Source organism: Pseudorasbora parva, chromosome 20, assembly GCF_024679245.1.
Source record: "Pseudorasbora parva isolate DD20220531a chromosome 20, ASM2467924v1, whole genome shotgun sequence".
Taxonomy (NCBI): domain Eukaryota; kingdom Metazoa; phylum Chordata; class Actinopteri; order Cypriniformes; family Gobionidae; genus Pseudorasbora; species Pseudorasbora parva.
In genome coordinates, this window is record NC_090191.1 from 6642475 (window position 1) to 6663686 (window position 21212).

The 21212-nt window shown below is 38.9% G+C and overlaps 1 protein-coding gene across 1 annotated transcript in view; it reads left to right on the forward strand.

Moving 5' to 3' along the window:
• The first annotated feature begins 950 nt into the window (after window positions 1–950).
• The window catches only part of LOC137049413 (zinc finger protein 569-like), a 45813-nt gene continuing 25551 nt past the window's right edge, over window positions 951–21212 (forward strand). Inside the window, exons 1-3 of the mRNA XM_067427963.1 lie at window positions 951–1028; window positions 2541–2695; window positions 8307–9404. Of these exons, the coding sequence (XP_067284064.1) occupies window positions 2611–2695; window positions 8307–9404 (1183 nt within the window). The 5' untranslated portion in view covers window positions 951–1028; window positions 2541–2610. The remainder of the gene's footprint in view (window positions 1029–2540; window positions 2696–8306; window positions 9405–21212) is intronic.

Sequence of the window (21212 nt, forward strand, 5' to 3'; positions counted from 1 at the left end):
AAAAGCACCACATACGCACTGCAAACTATGTGTGAAACAGGCGTAACAGGAATCATGGGAGTGTCGTCTTCACCTCCACAGATGAACTCGGGCAGAAATCATGTTCATGGATGAGCTAGTGTATTAAAGTTTTATAAATTATACAAATAATAAAAGAGATTGAGATTTGCATGTATTGGGGAAACACATTTAAATATGTGTTACAAATTATGTGCTGACAATATAAGGAAACTACTAAAAACTGAGAGACTTTGTCTAAAAGGTAAAACTGTTTGGGTGAAGAAACCATTTATACCAAGTCTAAACTAATTTGAAATGCAAATACTGACAAATGTGTTAAACATAAACTTAATGTATGTTCGTGTACAGTATGTGTCAGTATTGAAATGCATATAAATCATTTTTTTCTGATAAAAATGTGGACATATGAAGTTCATCTGAGTCTAAAAACTTGAGAATATGTATAACATGTCTACAAATACAATTGACCTTGAATCAGTAGATTTATTTTCATAAAATCTTAATAGCCTTGTTACTGACATTATATGGGTCACATTTCCCATTTTAAAGTGATAAACTAATAAATGATGATATGATACAGTAGACATAAGCCATAAGAAAAAAGCTTTAGTTTGAGTGTTTAATCTAAACTGCATGGTTTCTCTACTCTCTCAAACTACATATATCCAGACCACAGCACCTTTAAGATCGTTGTTTATAGCTTTTATATGTTTAATGTGTGTTTTCTATATTGTGTATATATACAAACAGTAAAAAATAAATTTTTGCCTCGATGTGAGCTGTATTATTAACTTACCATTGTGTTTTTAAATCTATTTCAATAATACATTCAACTCTGAATTGTATGATCTTTGCTTATTTTTATTAATATATATTTATATGTAAATTTCTATACACTTTTGTGATTTTAGACTCAGCAGTGACTGGGACTTTTATTGTGTTCTTGGTGTATGACGCCATAAGGTCGCGCCGCACTCCTGTATCTGTTGTGATTCGGCTGAAAAGAGGTTAGTGTGTTAAGCATTTAAAGTGTTTGAAACGAAGCTGAATTAATTATATATTATTAAATGTAGCACTGCATTGCTTTATCTAACATTTGTCAGCGTTATATGGTTAAATTAACATAATAAACTCATGATTAACAGAGGGAGCGTCTAATTTCGCTCTTTATCTTGAATCAGTTCAAACATGAAATAGCAGTGACGAGAAAACCGGAGCTTAGACTCCAAATCCATTGAACCAACAAATGGTTCAGGAATTTGAAGCTCTCGATTTCTACAAATCATTTAAAAGCTAAACTAAAATATTAAGGTATAGTAGAAGGAAATCCAAGGCACTCTTCTTGAGAAAATTATAAAAAGCTTTGGATTTCCTTCTACTACTGATTTCCCCGACCCCAAAGAGCACCTTCAAATAATCCTTTTCTAACTCCTTAAGCATCCAGGACACTTTTCCCTTCCTAATATATTAAGGGTTTGTGTAGTTTGTATTCTTTAATTTATTTGTCATGTTAGTGTAGGCCTGTCACGATAACAAATTTTGCTGGACGATAAATTGGCCAAGAAATTATTGCGGTAAACGATAATATTGTCGTTCTGAGAACATTTTCATCTAAAATAATGATAATGGCAAAAAAAAAAAATGCAGGTACACCTTTTCAAAGATCAATAAACTTTCATTTCTAAAGACTATTTGACACTAAAAATGGAAAACATTTTAAATAACCACAATAAATGAACAAAACAACCAAAAACAATAAATGCAATGGACTCAGTCTGTTTAAAATATGCATTTAAATAAACACCAAAAACAATAAATAAAATGGATGAAAACTGCAACGGATGATTGTGTTTTAGGTGCATATTAGGGGCGGCACGGTTCACAAAACCTACGGTTCGGTTCGTATCACGGTTTTCTGTTCACGGTTTTTCTTTTAATCCAGAAATGTACTTCAGCATATGATATTTTTATTATCCACAATTTAGGATACACTATTAAAAAAAAAAAATATATATATATATATATATATATATATATATATATATATATATATATATATATAGATCATTAAACTGTTACACTGCCTTAGAAGTCTGTCTAAAATTAGTATTTCGCTTGACGTTGTGCACGTCAAATTTCGTAACTTTGCATGTGGCTCCGCAACCGAAGAGCCACAAGTTCCAGACGAATCTGCTGGCCAAGAATGACGTCTCATCACCCCGCACCCGGTCTGCGCGTTGAGTATAAACACCTGCCCAAATGGACGAGGCGCGCGCAGTCAACGAGAGAGATGAGGACAACAAAAAAGCATGCAAATGGAAATTATCGCGGTCGGAAAAATGATCGAGCTCATTTTTAATATCGTGCGATTAATTGATTTATCGACTATCGCGACAGGCCTATGTTAGTTTTGAGTGTTTTGTCTCATTAGGTTATTTCTGCTATAACTAGAGCTGATTCAGAAGCACTCAGAGATTTTATGTGGATTTGTTTCTGCTAATTATTCTCATCTTAAACAGGACTGTTTTCAAACACAAAGAAAAACTCCTGGTGAAGCAACTGAGATCCGTGTGACACACTATTATAAAGATGGTGTTTATTAAAGAAGAGAGTGAAGACGTGAAGATTGAGGAAACATTGAGAGTGAAACATGAAGAAACTGAGGAACAAACAGGTTGGTGAACTCAAGTCATTTGATCCTAATTAAAATCTCTAGTTTTACAGAAATGAAGTAGCCTGATGTGGTCATACTCAATTCTAGTCAGAATATGAGTCTGATACTGCTCCATTGGGCTGTAATTATGGGGCGTGTTTCAACCGAACCAGGAAAGACTTTAATTGGACAGACCGACAACCAATCAGAGCAATGAATCAACTAATCAAATGTCAACAGAGCTCAACTGGACTGTGTTGCCAAATCTGCGTTTTTTTTCTCCACGGGTCGTTTTCCATGTCTGCGGGTTGAAGCGACCTCAATTATGTGATGTATAGATCCAGGCATGTGAACTTTAGCACTGGTTGCCAATGGCTGCTCGCATCAAATTCAAGGCACTAGTTATCGCCTACAAAACAACCACTGGCTCTGCACCAATATACCTAAATTCACTTGTTCAGACTTACACACCCTCCAGAAGCTTGCGTTCTGCGAGTGAGCGGCGCCTCGTGGTTCCATCCCAAAGAGGCATGAAATCGCTCTCACGGACATTTTCCTGGACCGTTCCCACCTGGTGGAATGACCTGCCGATCTCAATTCGTGCTGCCGAGTCTGTAGCCATTTTTATAAAACATCTTAAGACACATCTTTTCCATTTGCACTTGAACAATACAGAATAGCACTTACTGATCACCACAGCAACGACCAAAAAGCGTACACTCCGGGATCATATCTACGTCTCTCATCCGGATTTGTGCCTTCAGGCGGGTATGTTACATCGTTATCATAACTATCAGAATCCAGTGTTCTGTATATTGCGTACGTGAGTTTTTGTTGTAGATGGCTATTGCTGCGCGTTTAGCTAGAATACAAAACCAACCCATTGGGCCACTGAATCTGCATTAACGACAACAGCTGGGGCAACAGCCTTTGTCCTAATGGGTTGTTATCATAGCTATCAAAATCCAGTGTTCGGCATTTTGCGTACGTGAGTTTTTGTTGTAGATGTCTGTCTTTAAAAAAAAAAAAATATTGTTGTGTATTGTGCTAATTAATTGAGATTTCTTACAGCTCTTACAGGTTGTCGGCCTTGTCTGTTCCGTTGCTTCTATTACTCTCCCCTTTTTTGTAAGTCGCTTTGGATAAAAGCGTCTGCTAAATGATTAAATGTAAATGTAGCAGACAACCTTGCCAAAATAACACACATTTTAAACGCCCCCAAACGCCTTTTTTTCCGGAGAACCTGCAACTTCTTTTCTGCTCCTTCTGTTAAAACACAAACCTCTTTTCAGCTGGATCACAACAGATACAGGACACTCTCAAATAGATTTTTGATTCCCTGCCCGAACCTGACCCGCCGGCCGGGCCCTTGATCAAGCATTTTTATTTTTTTTAAATCATTACTTTATTAGTCTAATCGGCTGGGCAGAAAGCTATGCCATATTCAGAAATAATATATATTTTTAGCAAATAAGAATTAATACTACAAACCAATGTGTAGGCTACAAAGTTGCACAAGTCAGAATTAGTGTAAAATGGGCGTTAAACTCAAAGCACATGCAGTGATGGAGCGCAGCATTCTGAACAGAAGCGTTCAGTGTTCATTAGCTGCTCCCGTGAACACTGCAATTTGCTTAAAGCTGCTGTCCGTAACTTTTTGTTCAAGATTTACAAAAATTATACAATGACAATGTACAACATTTTTGTCTTACCCTAAATAATTATGGTACACTTATAATAAGTATTTATATTGGGACTATTTCAGGCCAGACTGGTAGGTACCGCTGCGGAGGAGCACAGTCCCTGTGTGACTCACCATAGACATAAACAGAGAGAAGTAGCTCCGGCTACAATGTTCTTTTGCAAAACGCATCCAGTTCTGTTTATTAACCGCTAGAGCGCAAAAAGTTACGGACTGCAGCTTTAACTAAATGTTTTTGTTTCGTTTAGAAGTGGACATTTCAAGCTTTCTATACACATTTCTCATCAGTAGCTGGCCACTGTAGGTGTCTGTCTGTTTATTGTAAAACCCTCTCCAAAAAAAAAAAAAAAAATTCCTCACGGTAAAGGATGTCACAGCTTTCAGACACTTTCAACACAATAGCTGCCCGGGCTTGTCATTCTTGAGCTCCGCCCACAGGACACACCTCCATCCACTTTTTTTCCGGAAAGACTGTACAGCGTATCTTTATTTTACTAATATAATAAAACTAAAAACCTTTTAGAGATATGAAAGATGCAATACTACTCTATAGGTACTCAAGATTTAAATGAGATTGACTGAATGTGCTTCAGTGAAGATGCACCACTGGCCCGAGCGGGCAAGTGATAGTTCCGTCAACTGGCCCGAGTGTCTTTTACACTGGCCCCAGGCCATCGGGCGTCAAGCCCTGTTGTTGTCTACAAGGGATTTTTTTTCTCATCCTCAAAAGCGTTCTCTGTTTAGCTGACATGTTATAATGTAGAATTTTTTTTCTACAGTGTCATTGGAGATTGAAATGGTCATTGATATTGGGATTATGTGCATAATCTGGAGAAAAGTTAGAGAGGGAATTGTGTAAACATTTAAAGTAAAACACTGAGTTCTGCACGTGGAAGAGTGAACCGCTAGTATTTAATGAAATATTGATTTTGTCATTTGTGGTACGACTGCAGGTCAGGAATCAACGGCAGATTGTTAATAGAGATTAAATGGTATGAAAGTTTTAAAAACATATTTTCATGGTTATCACTATATTCACATTTTTATTAAAATGGGCTTTAAATGTTCAAAAGGTACTGATACAAACTGCAGTCATTTTTACCAAGATTTATATTAAACAATCAAGTGAAATTAGAAACAGCTATAAACTCAAACCCACAGCCCTTATTTACAGATCAATTATGTAGCTAGGGGAAGATATGAGAGTTTTACCTGCTGACTGTCGTAACCGAACGCGACGCGCAGTTTGAATGCTGAACGGATATGATGATTGACAGCTGCAGTGGAGGGAAGACGAGTTTCCGTCAACTTTAATTAAACGATGGAAATAATATTAATATAATATCCCTGTCCCGCACATTCAGCTATGGAATGGCTTTAGATGACTTTGTAGCAGCAAATCATAATATAAGAGTGATTGCTGCAGGATCATGTGATGATATATTTCTGATTATCACTACAGGCTGAATGACTCTGAGCAAGTGTCTGCCTTTCTGAGTTTTGTCGACAGACGAAGGCAGCCATTTTGTAATTCTCTATGCAGGAAAAACCCTGTATAACATCATAAACCAACAATAACCTAACCTCCGCTGATCTTACCAGAACTTTGCCAGTAAGACGGGAAGGCACAGCGCTGAACTCTGGTCTCAGGGAGAAATGTGTTGCAGTGGCAGATACCACAGACATTAGCGGTTCACCCGCACTCAGTGTTCTGATTTACTTAGCTCATATTTGGTGGAGTAATCCAGAATTACTGTTGGTGAAACTATAATCTGACCACCCCCCAAAAAAACTCCTCGTATCTGCACGATTCACACAAGTCACCCAAACTGACGTGAAAAAAGCGGCAGGCGCCGAAAAGCGCGCTGTTTGCATCCCTGTCCATAGGGGCACCATATTGAGCGTTTATTTTTATTTTTTACTAATACTATTTTAATTCTATTCATTTGAATTATAAATTAAAGCAAACCCCCCCCACAAGTCCCCCGACTCATCCCGGTCCACCGCATCTTCCCTCGCCCAGCGAATGAAGTGCGTCAGAAATAGAATGCCACAATGTAGAAAGCATTGGGTTGATGGTTGTACTCATAAAATATCTTCAAGGTGGGCAGGTTTGGGTTAGTTTGCTTAAGAAGTATTCGGATGCATGTTATATAATTCAAACATTGCCTAAATGTCTTGACCCTGTGGAAGATAAAATTCACTCTTCAGACGTTTTACAACAAGTATTGCTTTGCAACATCAGGAGAAAACATGAAGACGAAGACATTCGAGCAGGAGTCTATCCAGCTCGTGTCCCACATTCATCTCAAAGCGCCGAGCGGCATGACGCATCTTTGCGGGGCAATAGGCTATAAAACAAATATTTTTTAAACAAATATTTAATTCTTATTCTCAGCCTGTATTCTTATTTTTCAGCCTGTAAAACATTTAAATGACTATAAGATTACCATTATTTACTTATAATCATTTAAATGTTTTTTACAGGCTGTAGCCTGTGTTGTTTCACTAACGGAAAATAAACACGCATTCTTATGAAATGGATGTTTGCGCGTTTTTTGTTGTAAAATGTAGGCTACATATATCTGGAATACAGTACAGTATTTAAAATGGCATATATGCATTAGTTATACCCTCAATATAATTTACAGAGCAAACTAGAAAAAGATTAATGTGTGTGGCACTCACAACAAGACGCGCAAGAGGGGGCGCGGCGCCACGCCTGTTGCATGTTTTTTTATTTCTTCTTTTTTATATCACGGGCTTAAAAGCGCTTTACTGCTGAACCGGGGGCATTCTTTGCTTTTCAACCACGGTAAAAAAATCCCGTCCCAGCCCTACTGCACGTAATAGGATAGCTCTACAACCAACCAGAGAGCTATCAGTGGTGAGACAACAATAACAAGCAGGTTGTGGCTGAGTCCCATGCGTTTTCCCAACAGCGGAGCTAGTTGATAGATGAAGCTTTTGGCATATCCAGTCGGTAAATCTCAGAACACATCTTCCTTTTTGAAGAATGACTTCCGTGTTGTTCTTTGTTAGCAGGGAAGTAGCTGGGATTTCACAAGGAACCGTCACAACTTTGCCGTCATTATGATAAGCCTGCTCACCGACTCCATATACGATGTGATTGGCCTGACTAGAGTTTGGTTTTTCAAGCTTGCAAGTCAACAGAGAGTTGTTAGACGCCCTGGCTGCAATTTACATTTCCTTATTCAGTGAATAAAGATTACTTATTAAATAAAGAGGTCCTAAAAATTATTGCACAACTACCAAATATTTGGCGATGTGCAATAAGTAGGTTATGTAAATTGCCATTAAACAAAAGAAGTAGAAGAATGGCGTACTTTTTCTCAGTGTCTGTTTCCATGGTGAATCATCGATTTGTCACTCTGTTGAGAATGTCTTGTGTGTTAACTGGGATCATAATCAGAGTTGTCTGAACTTACTTCCGGACTCGTTTTTGGAACCAGCATACCTTGAGTAAGCAAGGTTTGGATTAATCAAATGAGAGTTCAAGGTATATCTGACGGTGAGTTAACTTTGCTTTCTGGAATACACCCCAGGTCCTGGATAGCAAAACATGGGATTTTAGATCTAGATAATTCTGATCCAAATTAAACTTTTTGAAATGGGCCCAGAAAACTCTTCAGTTGTATCTTAAGCTCTTTTTCAGTCTTCATTTAAGTGTAAAAAGACAGTGCTCCTCAGCTATTTTGAAGGACATTGTTATGAATAGGATATCAATGACCCCCCCACCCCCACACACTCCTTCTGGGCCCTCCGCATTCTGTCCATCTTTTCCCCTCAGTGTGACATAATTGGGAATAAGATCTAGTTAATTTTGATACTTTACATGCCTAAATGTTTTGTTGTCTGTTGCTTTGGGCCATTTAATTGTTGATATCCATTTGTCTCTTTTCACCTTAGATCTGATGGCCCTGAAAGAGGAGAGTGAAGTACTGAATGAAATTCAAGAGAAAGATCAATGTAAGAACCATGATTTCATAACAAAAGAGAAAACATTGTGTTGCTCACAGGCTGGAAAGACATTGTCACAGAAATGGGCTAAAAATAAGGGGACTAGAAGTAATTTCACCTGCCAACATTGTGGAGACAGTTTTACTCTAAAAAAAGACCTTAACAGGCACATAAGAATTCACACTAGAGAGAAACCTTGTACCTGCCAACACTGTGGAAAGAGTTTCACTAAAAAACAACACTTTGTAGAACACATCAGGATTCACACTGGAGAGAAGCCATTCCCCTGCCAACAGTGTGGAAAAAGTTTCAACCAAAAAGGAACCCTTAACAGGCACATGAGAGTTCACAATGGAAAGAAGCCTTACGTGTGCCCTCAGTGTGGAAGGACTTTCAATCAAAAACAACACTTTGTATACCACATAAGCATTCACACTGGAGAGAAACCTTACTTGTGCCCTCAGTGCGGAAGGAGTTTTAATCAACATGAAACCTTTAAAGTCCACATGAGACTTCACTCTGGGGAGCAACCCTACGCATGCCCTCAGTGTGGAAAGAGTTTCAATCGAGAAGTAAGCCTTAACAGGCACATGAGAGTTCACACAGGAGAGAAGCCTTACATGTGCCCTCAGTGTGGAAAGAGTTTCAATCAAAAACAACACCTTGTATACCACATAAGGGTTCACACTGGAGAGAAGCCGTTCACCTGCCAACAATGTGGAAAAAGTTTCAACCGAGAAGGAAACCTTAACAGGCACATGAGCATTCACCCTGGAGAGAAGTCTTGTTCCTGCCAACAGTGTGGAAAGTTTATTGCTGAAAAAGGAAGGCTTAACCGGCACATGAGAATTCACACTGGAGAGATGCCTTACACATGCCCTCAGTGTGGAAAGAGTTTTACTAAAAAACCACACTTTGTAGAACACATGAGGATTCACACTGGAGAGAAGCCTTTCTCCTGCCAACAATGTGAAAAAAATTTCAACCGAAAAGGAAACCTTAACAGGCACATGAGAATTCATACTGGAGAGAAGTCATTTACATGTGGTGGGAAAAGTATTAAAGGGGTGATAAATTGAGAAATCAACTTTCCCATTGAGTTTTTGGGTCATGAAAGGTCATGATAATATAAGAATATCCTGTAAATTTCAGAGCTGAAAACTTCCTTGTTAGTCAAAAGCCCTATTCGGACGGGATTAGTTTAACATGGGTGGGTGGGGGTAAAGTAATTTTATCTCAGGACTTCTGTAATATTAATGGCCAGTTCACATGGGATAAGACATCTCAGTAAAACTAGCAGAAGTGGAAGGAGTAACTCGTTTACGCACCACAGTAACCTCCTTGTTGTCATGTGCGTATGACGTTGCTGTTATCACGTGAGCAAACACACAACATGCGCCATACACACACACATATATATATATATTAGGGCTGTCGACGTTAACACGTGATTAATTTAAAGTCGTTAATGCATTCCAGCGGTATGTTATTTTCAGATAACAACCGCTCATACAGGTACTACGAGTTATCTTGACCGGTACTACTTCTATGCTTAACGCTGGCGCCATCTTGTGGCTGTTAAATACTTAAACAGCCATGGCTACAATGGAAGACTTCAAGGCGGATATTTTTCTTACACAAACGCATCAATTCGAATCAGAAGGCTCTATTAACCCATCGGAGCCGTGTGGAGCACGTTATTTGACGGACAGCTGCATTTTTTATGGACTTCAAAAACCAGCTAGAACTACTGCTTGGATTAACGTTAGCCTAGACTTTTTAAATATAACTGATTGTATTTTTATGAAAGAAGAATGTCATATACACCTATAATGACTTGAGGGTGAGTAAATCATAGGCTTGGTTTCATTTTTGGGTGAACTAACCCTTTCAGCATTCATTTTCAACATTTAGCAGCAATAGATAAAGGCTTAAAGCAGTTTGGAACTGTTTTTCTTCGCGAAAGCTTTGCATAAGAGCTAATAAAATATTTAATCTCAAGACAATATTTTGTGTCTAATTTATTTGAGACTAGTAGCCGTGTAATAAGCGGGATAATGTACACCCAGCCAGTTATCGCAAAATAAACCCCTTCAGAGTGATGCAAGACCCCTCCGCTTCGCATCGGGGTCCTGATCACTCTGTCAGGGTTTATTCTGCGATAACAACCGGCTGGGTGTACATTATCCCTTACTTAACCTCTTACCGTTCACGAGGACGTGGACACACTGACGCTCTCTTTGCTTAAATTAGCTCAAAATTACTATCAGATGTAAGTAATTACCTTGACAAACTATACATCATTAAAAAGATCTAAGACTAAAGTTTAATTTTTTTACCTCTGTTTTATTCTCAAAGTCTTATAGTGACCGTAATGTGTTAATATGTGCCAGGAGTTATGAATATGATCATCGGTCGCTACCTTTTGATTGTAATATGCACGTCATTTGCTGCCATTCATAAAAAACTCCTCTGTGGTCATCATGAAGACACTTGACAAAACAACTTCCCTCAGGGCTTTTACTTCAAATGTGTGCAGATGTGGAGAAATATTGATAGATTCTCATATCGTCGGTTTGAGTGAAATTTCTATACAGAGAAGTGTTAGGGGTTAACAGCTTATGACCCAGGACCAGTAGTGAAGAAATGAAGACAGAGTCAGGATTCCAATTAAATAAAAGAAAAATTTACTTAAGAATAGTTTGCAGTTTCAAAAGCAGAAGCCAGCTTCAAGTCTCACAAGGAGTTCATAGGCCGCGCTCCCTCTCTCACCGTCTCATTGCCTCGCCCCATCGTACATACAATTGTCCCAACAGTTATACCATTTTCAAGGTCTTATCCACGTCATTACTGCGATGTGGATGGTTCTGATTGGCTCAGAGACAATGCAGAGTCATGGTAAATTTCCACTCGAGTCAGTTAATCTGATGCACGTTTCCACTGACGTGTCACTTGTTGATGCTTTCACCCCAGAATCAGGCCCGTAGTGACCTTCCAGATCTGGAGCAGGCGCCAGCTTGTCCAGAACAACAAGTCCACCCATCTCTTAGGGTGCCCATTGACACCATTCTGATCTCTAACATAGAATATTGCGCACATACACAGATACACAGTCTCTCCAAGGTTGGAGCTGATTAAGCTCCAGTTCTAACTAGTTCTTACCAAAACATACTGATAACATGTGCTTTCTTTTAGTGAGAGGGACACACAATAGTACAGGCAATATTCATCTTGAGTCTTTAGTGTTTCAGTAAAAGGAAATAAAAAAGGAATAAAACAATAAATTAAATGAAAGACAAATCCATATTTCATATCTGGAAGCCGGGCTAAGTGAGCAAACGCTGTTACTGCACTCCTGACATGTTAGGGGTGTGTGATACCTCCAAAATCCAAACATATGACCTTGTTGCCAGTGTTTAGTGACACATCACACATCTCTAGGCCAGACCCTCAGTCACTCCTCAGAGACCAAATACACACTTTAGAAAACAAGAAACAAAGCAAAATCATAACTGGATAGAATCATTATAATAATATAGGTAACATAGGAAGATAAATATTAATTAAGGTTTTGATTATGAAGTTATAGGATATAAATATATACAGGTATATTGAAGCGGCAGTGGATTTCAAAATCCCCCCTTCAGAAGTATTATTTATTCAATCTTTATCCAAAATCCGCGGATGTATCATTATGAGTGCAGTAGACTATGATATGCTGTGTTTTCAATTCATTCTGCTAGCTGGAGGGCGCTGGAAAACTGTACTACTAAAAAATTCACTGCATATATGGCTCATGAAGAACAGACACACCATGTGACATTCAGGAAGTATCTGACATAACCAAAACGGCTTCCAAAGATCGTCAGATCACTATAGCATGCAGATAGACACGTTTGAAGACAATAAACACACAATCGCGGCAATATATGGTTGGTCTGTGTTCTTTATGCCATGTTGGGTGGTTTCATAATAGATTATATTTATAATGGAAGGCTATTCCACACAAGGGGGTAATCTAGCACTCGGAAAGCGTTCCACCCATAGGGGCGGTCATTGCTAACCAAGCCATCACCTGCTGTTAGCATCCCATTGACTCCCATTCATTTTTGAGTCACTTTGACAGTGAATAACTTTACATCTGAGGCGTTTAAAGACTCCATTTGTCCATTGTTTATTTCTAAAGAAACACGACAATGCATAAAAGACTCCATTACCTTGTATCTTACACTATCGCCCCGTAGAAGCTGTTTTTGTAAAAATAGGCTAACGATTGCGTCATAACCAACGCGACTCTGTCGCACAGTTGAGAAATTACTGTATAGACAGGAGGAGACGCTCAGAACAATCTTTTACTGTCTATGAGGCAGTCGGGAGGACGTGAAAACATAAAGTCCGATAAAGTCAAGGGAGAAGAAAGGGGATAAGCCCATAGTGAGCCAAAAGCAACGGGAGAAAATATTTAAACAACGTGATTAAGATTTCACTTTCCACAACTACTAGAAGACCTACAACTGTCAGACAGGTTGCTTACGTCACATCTACGTCGTCAAGCTCAGTCTGAGCCTGCGCAGTTCGCTCAGCCATCAGGAAGTGAGTGCCTCTGATTGGCCTCATTTTCAGCCGTTGAAGTCAATGGGATAGCTCTGTCCATTTCTTTTACTGGCTATGATTCCACATAGCTTTTAGCATTGTGTATTTTCTGTCAGATTTTTTGACCCGAAGCTACATAAGATCACAAATTGTTATATAACTATAGCTATTTTTGATTATAAAAAATATCATCATTTTGACTTTATAGTAAACTGCCAGGTGTCTGCTTTCAAATGAGACCTTAATTATGCTTTTAGTGCAAAGGATTCACAAACTATTTGTTTTAGTCTGAGTATGCATTTCTTAGGATTTTTTCAAAAGTTGGGATTCAGCTTAACAGGTTAACTCAAATAAATTACAGAAGTATGTGAAGCTGCTACAATTAACGTAAATTGCATCATGCAGTTGATCATAGAAGTCGGGAGTTTATCACAAACACACTGAGCATCTGCAACTGTAACCCTGGTAGGAGGAAATTTCCATTCTAACTATTTAACCCGATTCTGCGTTTGTGATTCTGTTCCATGATCTAATTCATTCAAGCAGTCCAAAACTGTGCTAATGTAAAGAAGGCCAGGCTGATTAGGCTACATCAGAGAGAATAGAGACTCACAGTGCGTTTTTAGTGATATATTCTGCGTTTGTTTCTGAAGGGCGCAATTAGTGTCTAGTAAGCACGTGAGAATCTGTGATGCACAGAGAACGTGCACACTCACGATCTATAATCTAACGCAGCATTCATGTACATTTCAGTACATTCGCATTGTTTCCACACACACTTAGGAAGGATAATGTTTGATTTGTCATGTGTGAACGTTAGTGATGACCTGATCGCGAATTAAAGGTGCCCTAGAATGAGTTGAAACTACACTGTAAAAAAATTATTGTCAAATTAACAGTAACTTACTGGCAACAATTATCCAGTAGTTGCTGTATTTTATTCAACAGTAAAATTACTGTAATACTAACTACAGTAGTATTAAGCATACCGTAAAATTAAAAACATTATTTTACTGTATTTTTACCATGTTGAAGTACAGTATTACACCGTTGATTTTTATTAATACTGTATAGTAGTATACAGTTATGAAATGTTATTTTTATTTTATTTTATAGTGCTGCTTTGTAACCGGTAGAATATGTAGAAAATCTACTTTTAAAGGCAAATAGAAAAAGAACAATTGAAGCTTTAACTGCACAAGGTTTATTGTTTATTTTGAAACATATTTTTAATACATTAGTAATAATGTAATATAATACAACAATTAAAAACAAGATTTATGAAAAATGTATAATTTAACCAGTGAACAACTGGTTACATTTCATCATGTAAAAATGATCCTGAACAGGTAAAAAAAAGAAAAATAGACAGGTTAAGATGAAGGCCAGGTGAGGGAAAAAGTGGGAGCAACAGCACTTCTGATAATCCTGCAACGAAAGATAAGCACAAATCAATCAGTGGCAAGACATACAACTAATAATCAAAAAACCTTTTTAGGGGAAATGATTTTGTGCCATTAATTGCAGCGGAATATCATAAATCAGCATAATTTTGTCTGATATTAACATTTGTCAATGTGTTTTTTATAATTATTTGAAAATTAGAAAAGGATATGTTTGCTGTGCTGGGTTAGTAGTACCTTGGCTGGTTTGTCATGGGTAAATATCACACTAAAACTGCAGTTAGCATCAAATATGTCATGTTGAGTGGTTTATTAACTTATTCATTCAAGTTCAAAACTGCTGATTCTCTTAGAAACAAAGCAAGTGGCGGTTTTAATAATAAATTATTAAATCGTTCACTCAAATGATTCGTTCAAAAACAGATTTATTCAGGAACAAAACACTGCAGTGTCGCTTTAATAAGCTCTGCTCCGGCTTGGTTAAAACGTTTTTTGTAGAAAAAGAGCAAAAACAGACACACTCATGTCTAAAGTGTAATTTATCACTTTATGTAATTTATTAATATTTTTTTTGGACTGTTGTTTAAAATCAATTAAATTATCATCACATTATTGGGGAAAACGTCTCTCTCGCTTTTGTGATATCACGCATTTAAAACTTTCAATGCGTCCCCCACCCCACCCACTTGAGTAACCAAGTCAGAACAACAATTACGATATTATAGCAGACAATAATGTAAATGTCACACCTAGCTTTGTCTTTGGGGGAAAAAAGGACTTTTGAACGCTTCCCTCAGTCCAGATACTGAGGTAACCTTAAATGAGCGCGCAACTGCACAAGGTCCTGGCAGATCTCCAGTTCAGGTCATTAAAGACGTACAGAATAAAGTTGTGATTTACACGATAATAAGCGCGAATAAATTGATAAGAGCAATCGAAAAATTTTTTTTTAACAATAATCCGAGTCCAAACCTGTGGTATCAGATTTCAGTTTCAATTCCAAACCCTAATGAACGCGCAGGCGCTGGTAAATGGCAAAAAGATTCATGTTAAATTATTCTGACCTTATAAGAGTATGCAATAAATCACATTTAACCTTACTAATCATGTAACGTTAGGCTATAAGCTTTCAACATGAAGGAAATCCGCTCTTGCCTTACATACGTTAATATAGAACATGCCGTGGGCAGTTCTTATTTAAACTAACGGTAACCTGTTACTGATCATTTGATTGCATTAAAAATATATAAAGATTCATCACTAACCAGATATTTATGGCGAACACTTTGCTGACAGAGACAACGACGCGATGCGGCCTGCGCTCTCAAAGTTGCTCAGGGAACTGCAGAGTTCTTCTTCATAAAATGGCAGCTTGATGTTATTTTTCGCGGTCATTTCGTACTACTGTATTTAAATGAACAGTATCATGTCCCCCGAACTACATTGTACACAGCCTATAGCAAAATGTTGAGAAATAAATTCAATATCTAAATCGTGGTCAGCTATTCTAAATAATTTTAAATTATTAGAATCCATATAAATACAAATGCTACTTACCAGACGAAGTTGCAGGTCGGCAGAAAAGACTGATGATGCACTGTCACGACAGAAAATCTTTCAAATGGCCTCTTGTGCACCAGCACCCCCCACTGACATAAATGAAGACTGTTAATAGTCATCCAGTCCTGAAAATGTTTTATTTGTAGGCGATTTTACCTGCAGAATTGTGTGTTGTGTTTTTCGCGGTCAATTTGCACTGCTGTATTTAGATTTACAGTAGCTGATAATTTCCCAGAATGCACTGGAAATCTACAGTAAAATACTGTGAACTGTGTACACAGTACATAACTGTTGAAAATACAAAATAATACTGTGAAAGCAACAAAATCTACAGTAACATAATGTAAATGTGTTATACAGCAAGACACTGTTGAGAAAACAGTATAATACTGTGAAAACAACAGAAATCATTTACAGTGTATGTTAAATTGCTCTCATATCTACATAGAGGGTATGTAGCTTATTTCACTGTGCGATTTTGCCGTCTGAGACATATTTAGCAAATCCTAAAAGATTTCTCTGATCCTAGGCTAACGTCTTTGGTCGTTAGTTTGACATGTTCACCGGCAGCCGATTAATGAGCGCTGCAATCAAATTTGACCTCAGACGAAATTCTGGTAGTGTCAGAAGATTTGCCACACAATCCTGCTGCTCGGTTTTTCAAGACAAACTATGACAAAAACGAGAGCTAGAGATTTCTTTGTAGCCAGGATCATGTTCGTACAGTCTGACAAGGAACATTCGCAAAGGATTTTGAAAAATCGCACGGTGTGCAGGACCCATTATTTGGAACAGTCATTAATATTAATGTTGAGCTCTACTCTGATTGGCTTATTTCAGCAGCTCACAGCACGCTGCAGTTCAGTTGTTCAGCGAAGCGGGTCGTGAGTCCTGACCGTCCTGACAGAACACAGACTGAAACACAGTCCCGACTGAATGATACTTTAAGCAGAACATCTCAAATGGAGATTGCTGAAATACAGCTTACTTGTTTATTGGTGTTTTCAGATCATCCACGCATGGTTGCCAGAGTGTATATGTTTAGGTAAAACACCGGATTGTATACGGGTTCTGATTGGGGGATTTAAATTACTGAATCTGGCAACCACAAGCACCTTCTGAAGCGTGTTGATGTCATACCGAGAAAAAAACATTGTCAGTAGGGATTAGGGTTGGGAACCGAGAACCGGTTCTTATGCAGAACCGATACTGATTTTTGAAAAATACCGGAACCGGTATACACAAAAATACACAAAATTCCTGAGTGTCGGTTCCGAAAACGGTTCTGGTGCAATGTGTGTGCGAAGCGCTGGGAGCATAGCCGCGAGCCGCGCTCCCGCTCTCTCTCTCTCCCTCTCTCTCTCTCTCACACACACTCACTCTGTCTTAGCGCTGCCGCCTCCCTTCCCCTCACGTCACTTTTTTAAAATCCCCCACAGCGCGAGTCCCGCAAACGCGGCGCCGAGGAGCTTGTTTGTAATCCGAGGACCATGGCTCATTAGTTTTGAAATGGTTTGGGTACAAGCTGATTGCGTTGAAAATAAAGGCATTTGTCTAGCGTTATGAGCTCATTTGAAACATTGCCGTGGCTCATTTAAGAAAATGACAGCTCTGAAGAGACGCCGCTTTAGTTCGAGGTAAGTTGGTGCTAACAATAATAAAGAAAGATGATCAACATCTTATGTGTTACCACTGAAATGTAGATGTAATAAGTTATATTTCCAAATGTAAGCCCATCTTATGCGGAATGCACGCTTCATACTGTCGTCTGCTCTGGCTCTAACCTCGAGTGTTTTAGCCTGTTTACTTTTTGCAAACCTTGTGAGTGCGCAAATGCTGCGACCTCGCGCCAAATGTTTTTATTGGTTTATTAAGTACAAACAGGAGAGTTATGAAAAATTGAGTGCGAGGGATATGTTCACTTCACACAAAAAGATTTTGTAATGAGACGGCTAACTGTAGTAGCGTTTAGTCCACTGTCTATAATAGCCTAATTTAGAGATCCCTTTTTTTTTTAACCGACAACTTTGATCGGTTAACGTTGATACGGTCAACCATGGGACAAACGGTCATCGGTTAACATCCCTAAAACAGAGAGGGAAAATGTAATAAGACAGTTTCAGAGGTGTAAATTGTAACATGTTTATTTTAATTTCCATAAATTCCATATGGCTCGATTAATCCTGTAATATAGTACAGGACTTTTTTTGACATTGCCAACCTGTAAATTCATTTGAGAGCAAGTAATAAACACAAAAAAAGGATTGTTTAAAGTTGCGTATTGTGCCTTTTTCCTTTACCACTATTTGTTTAATAATTTTAATGGAACCGGAATCGTTAGGCGGAATCGGAACCGGAAAATGTCTCACGATTCCCAACCCTAGTAGGGATGCACCGAAATCAAAAATCTTGGCCAATACCGAAAAAGAGGAAATCAAGGCCGAAAACCGAAACACCAAAGGAAAGTATGCCAATTATTAGAACCATTGTATTTATGGCTAATGCTATTACTGTGTAACTTTACTAAAAATCCAAGGCATTGCAATTGCATAAATTAATATTAAAGTTTCAAATAATAAATAAATTACAAAATATGTACATTTTTATTTAGCACATTGCAACAATGCACAGTATAAAATAAAATTCAAACTAAAATGTTTAAAGGACAACTCCGTTGAGAAATGAACCTAGGGGTAATTAACAGTTGGTTACCGAGTAGATCGTTCTCTGGGATGCGTTTTCATGAAAATCGAATGTAAAGAGTTTTATCTCTAAAAACAGATTCGTTTATGGCGCTTGTCTATGGGACATATACTTAATACTGATGATTTTGGCATACAGCTCATGAAAATCCAAAATTCCAAATCTCAAAAAATTAGCATATTTCATCCGACCAATAAAAGTGTTTTTAATACAAAAAAGGTCAACCTTCAAATAATTATGTTCAGTTATGCACTCAATACTTGGTTGGGAATCCTTTTGCAGAAATGACTGCTTCAATGCAGCATGGCATGGAGGCGATCAGCCTGTGGCACTGCTGAGGTGTTATGGAGGCCCAGGATGCTTCGATAGTGGCCTTAAAGGGTCATGAAACCCCCCTGCTGCAGCAGTGTTTTTTCACACCTTCGATTTGAAAAGGCTTCTTAAAAGGGGAGTGGTCGACTGTGAAAAGGTGGGATGGGTATTGTGTGGAAAGAGGGAATGGTTTGCATAAATAGGGGAGTGTTAGTAGGTGCATTAAGATTAGCGATACCAACAGCAGCAGTTACAGCGGTTCTGAGACATGTTCTTGGTTCACGTTGGCATTGTTTACCGCAGTGAGATTAAATGAGGGATGAGTACAGCGAATGAGAGATCTATGACGTGCAGCAGATATCACAAATCATTCAGCTCTTCAAACCAGCATAATTCAGTGAGAAATGTAAATAAATGTTATTCTGCATGACGAAATATTTTGCAAACGTGATAAAACTATATTTGTCCAAATATGCACGCTGTTTGGCAAGATGAACAACGCGCCGACGTGATAAGAGAACGTGAACCACCCAACATGCGATGTGATAGAGAATGTGTAGATCGGGGTAAAAGCGAAGAGGTTTGAGGCTAGTCTCGACCGCGGATCTGAAGCACAAAGCGACGCGCACTGGGTTGCCGTGACGATCCGCGCTGTCACTCGGCAGCTAAATATATATTTGTCCAAATATGCACACTGTTTCACTAAGAGCCCAAACACATGCGGTTTAGTGCATGGCTGTGACCACAAATAAAACGGAGAGGACGTGGCTTTTGTTCATTATCCTACAGATTGGTTATTTTGCATTCCTGACAAAAATTAGGCAATGCTTGCAGGTTCGGCGTGCGATTGCTCAAGTTAATTTTACTTTACCGAGCCTTTGTAGCAAAGGCTTCCACAGACGGCGCCGTTTACAGCTCGCTCGGCGCCCTTTACGTTATTTCGTATCAGCACAACGCCTAGCTTTCCTCCGTGACTTTTCCGCACGCTGCTTCCAAAACTTCCCCACCATATCTCTACAATAATGATGGAAGACGAGCCTGACAGAAGTGACTGTCTCATGCATATTAACTAAATTAGCTTGCATGCATACTACAGCGCAGGGATTGGACTGAATGAGCTTTATGTCATGAATATATATTGAGAATCGCTCGGAGCGGTCGACGTCAGCATGTGCCCAGCAGCCCTTACATGGACCGAAAAGGCCGCGCCGACGTCAGCATTTGTGACGTTGTTCCGACTAAGCTTTTCAAACCGGAAGACAGAAATCGCTCTGAAAAATGCAAAAATAACTATTTTCACATATGAATACCATTCATGAGTACCCTTAGTGTTTTCAATGATGTGCAGCCTATACATATCTGTTTACATCTCAAAAAAAGTGTTTTGGGGTTTCATGACCCTTTAAGCTCATCCAGAGTGTTGAGTCTTGCGTCTCTCAACTTTCTCTTCACAATATCCCACAGATTCTCTATGGGGTTCAGGTCAGGAGAGTTGGCAGGCCAATTGAGCACAGTAATACCATGGTCAGTAAACCATTTACCAATGATTTTGGCACTGTGAGCAGGTGCCAGGTCGTGCTGAAAAACGAAATCTTCATCTCCATAAAGCTTTTCAGCAGAAGGAAGCATGAAGTGCTCCAAAATCTCCTGATAGCTAGCAGCATTGACCCTGCCCTTGATAAAACACAATGGACCAACACCAGCAGCTGACATGGCACCCCAGACCATCACTGACTATGGGTACTTGACACTGGACTTCAGGCATTTTGGCATTTCCTTCTCCCCAGTCTTCCTCCAGACTCTGGCACCTTGATTTCCGGATGACATGCAAAATTTGCTTTCATCCGAAAAAAGTACTTTGGAACACTGAGCAACAGTACAGTGCTGCTTTTTTGTAGCCCAGGTCAGGCACTTTTGCCGCTGTTTCTGGTTCAATAGTGGCTTGACCTGGGGAATGTGGCACCTGTAGCTCTGGATGTTTCTACTCCAGACTCAGTCCACTGCTTCCGCAGGTCCCCCAAGGTCTGGAATCGGTCCTTCTCCACAATCTTCCTCAGGGTCCGATCACCTCTTCTCGTTGTGCAGTTTTTTGCCACACTTTTTCCTTCCCACAGACTTCCCACTGAGGTGCCTTGATACAGCACTCTGGGAAAAGCCTTTTCGTTCAGAAATTTCTTTCTGTGTCTTACCCTCTCGCTTGAGGGTGTCAATGACGGCCTTCTGGACAGCAGTCAGGTCGGCGGTTTTGAGTAATGAACCAGGCTGGGAGTTTTTAAAAGCCTCA